We start from the raw sequence: 2,216 nt of genomic DNA, 5'->3' as shown, positions 1-2,216 counted from the left end.
GAGACAGGTAGTTAGTTTAGCACGGGTGTATTATGATTTTTTTTTTCAATTCTACAAGAATTACCACAAAAAATACACATTTTTAATTTTTTTTTAGATGGAATAATGTACTAGTGTGTGCACATCATAAGATTAACATTATTTTGTATTTTTTTTTTTTCAAATTTTGTATTTTTTTCCCTTTTTCTGTTTTTGATGATATAATTCCAAATTTCAGACTCATCTGTGACTTCTTGTGGCATCTGAGCTCTACATCGGATTTAATTGTATACACTTACATAGTCTACAAATCAACCACTTGAATCACAAGCTGAACCTTCATATAAGGATCATATAGCCAGAGACGGGCAAAATGAACGGGTAAGTTGTAACACATATTTCTAATCCACTGAATATTATGTTCTACTGTAAATTCATTTTCTAAAATTATCATCTGTGGAAAGTAAAATGTCCAGTTGCATCGACTGATAATTTTATTTTTGTTGTTCACCACTGTTTAAATTAATTTAGCTTCATGCTGTTGATTGGCCCACTTTTGTATTGTTGAATTGAATGAAATATTCTCTTATGGTTGGTGAAGGCTGTGTCTCAAAGACATTTTAGTCTCCAATCAAAATCATCAACTTTTTCATAATTAATTTATTGTGAAATTTTTGATCCTCTTGTTTCTTTAAATGTATCAACTGATCCATCTTTGAACAAGCTATCCATGGATGCAGTTATGTTGTGCAATGGTTCTTCTGATTTTCTCTTTTCTCTTACAAGTATCATGTCTGGTCCACATTATATACATATGTTTATAAACCTAAGATATGACCAAAAAATGTTGCTTTTCTACTGCTTTTAGTCACAATTTGTCTCTTTAACACATTTACTGCCACACAACCACACATGAGGTTGTAGGTTTCTTTTTTTCTTTTTCTTTTTTTAAAGCTGGCAGTGAAAGTGTTAATGATAACTTAACAAATGTATTTTGGTTGTTCTGAACCATACCTTATGTCTTACTGTATAAAAGGGCATAGTGTGTATTTTTTGTTTTTGTTTTCCTATATGTTCATTTTTAAGGGGAAATTTCTTAGAATGCTATGATAAAGTATTCTACCAACTTAGACTGATTTTTATAAGTCTGTTTGTTATTGTTATGTGTACTTGTTTTGTCATTGCCTTTCAATGTAGTTTTTACTTTCCTCGTATACAAAGCACTTACATTTTATTAATGAGATTTATTCATACTACTTAACTGTTTCCACAAAACAGAGAGTGGGGTAGAATTTTTCCCAATTTCCTCTCATTATTTGTTTTAGAAAAGAAAACTGTTCTTGTTTCTTCTCTTAACTTCTCCATGTTTGTTCTGCTTAGATTGCACATGCTTGACTTATTAAAATGTGCTTTGCTGTTCCAGTATTTTCTAAGTCAATGAAGCTAGGCTAAGCCTTTGTTACCTGTAATGTACTATTTTTTTTTTCCTCTCTAAATCATAGTCAGACTAATGTTCATCTAGAAGTGAGTGTGGACATATCTCAATTATTAGACATCACTTTGTATTTATCTCTATTTTCGGCACTGTGCACTCAAGTGCGGAGTATACTCCATTTGTAATTGGTCACTTACTCCTGTGGATGATTTGTTGTTGCTATAGTGTTTATAAAGTTACAATTCTCTAGTCTTCTCTTTTTAGTTTAATAACATATCTAAATGTTTTGTTTATTTGCTGTATTAGTGAGACTGTTACTTGGGTTCAGACATCTGGTTTGTTGCACATTTTTATGCTTTCAACATTATTCTTCTTTTGGGCGTATTTTCATATTTATATGACAGAAAAAAAAGAAACTATTGTTGATTTTGTATAATGCAAACCCCGTGTACGATTGTTCTGTGTGTCTCATGACATCTTATGTAAGTCTATAATGTATTCCCAAACCCATTGTGGACTAGACTCTCTTTCCAATTGCTCTCTAAAGCGCATTTCTGTTACATTAAATACCAAGCTGTACTCCAACAACGTTTGCCCTTTTTTAAAAGTAATTCTTCTACTGCCTGGCTTTCTTCTTGGGCCTACTATTTTAGTTCAACCTTGTGACCTCCCGACCCCATGGCAGCCCTTCCCACCATGTCTCGCGCCACCATGTCTGGCGAGCTCATGCTCATGGCGAGCCCCGCGAGAGGAGCAGGAGCAGAGGCGAGTAGGGGTGGGGCGGCTGCAGTGCAGGCCAGGG

The 2,216-nt window shown here is 33.9% G+C and overlaps 1 protein-coding gene across 1 annotated transcript in view; it reads left to right on the top strand.

Moving 5' to 3' along the window:
• The window catches only part of LOC113203325 (phosphatidylinositol 4-phosphate 5-kinase type-1 alpha), an 18,591-nt gene extending 16,589 nt beyond the window's left edge, over positions 1 to 2,002 (top strand). Inside the window, exon 19 of the mRNA XM_026417940.2 lies at positions 218 to 2,002. Coding sequence (XP_026273725.1) covers positions 218 to 229 — 12 coding nt within the window. The 3' untranslated portion in view covers positions 230 to 2,002. The remainder of the gene's footprint in view (positions 1 to 217) is intronic.
• Positions 2,003 to 2,216: the final 214 nt, after the last annotated feature.

This window comes from Frankliniella occidentalis, unplaced genomic scaffold (genome assembly GCF_000697945.3).
Source record: "Frankliniella occidentalis isolate FOCC.00 unplaced genomic scaffold, Focc_3.1 Scaffold157, whole genome shotgun sequence".
Classification (NCBI taxonomy): domain Eukaryota; kingdom Metazoa; phylum Arthropoda; class Insecta; order Thysanoptera; family Thripidae; genus Frankliniella; species Frankliniella occidentalis.
Note: the sequence above shows the minus strand (reverse complement) of the source record. Positions and strands in the feature narration are given on the sequence as shown.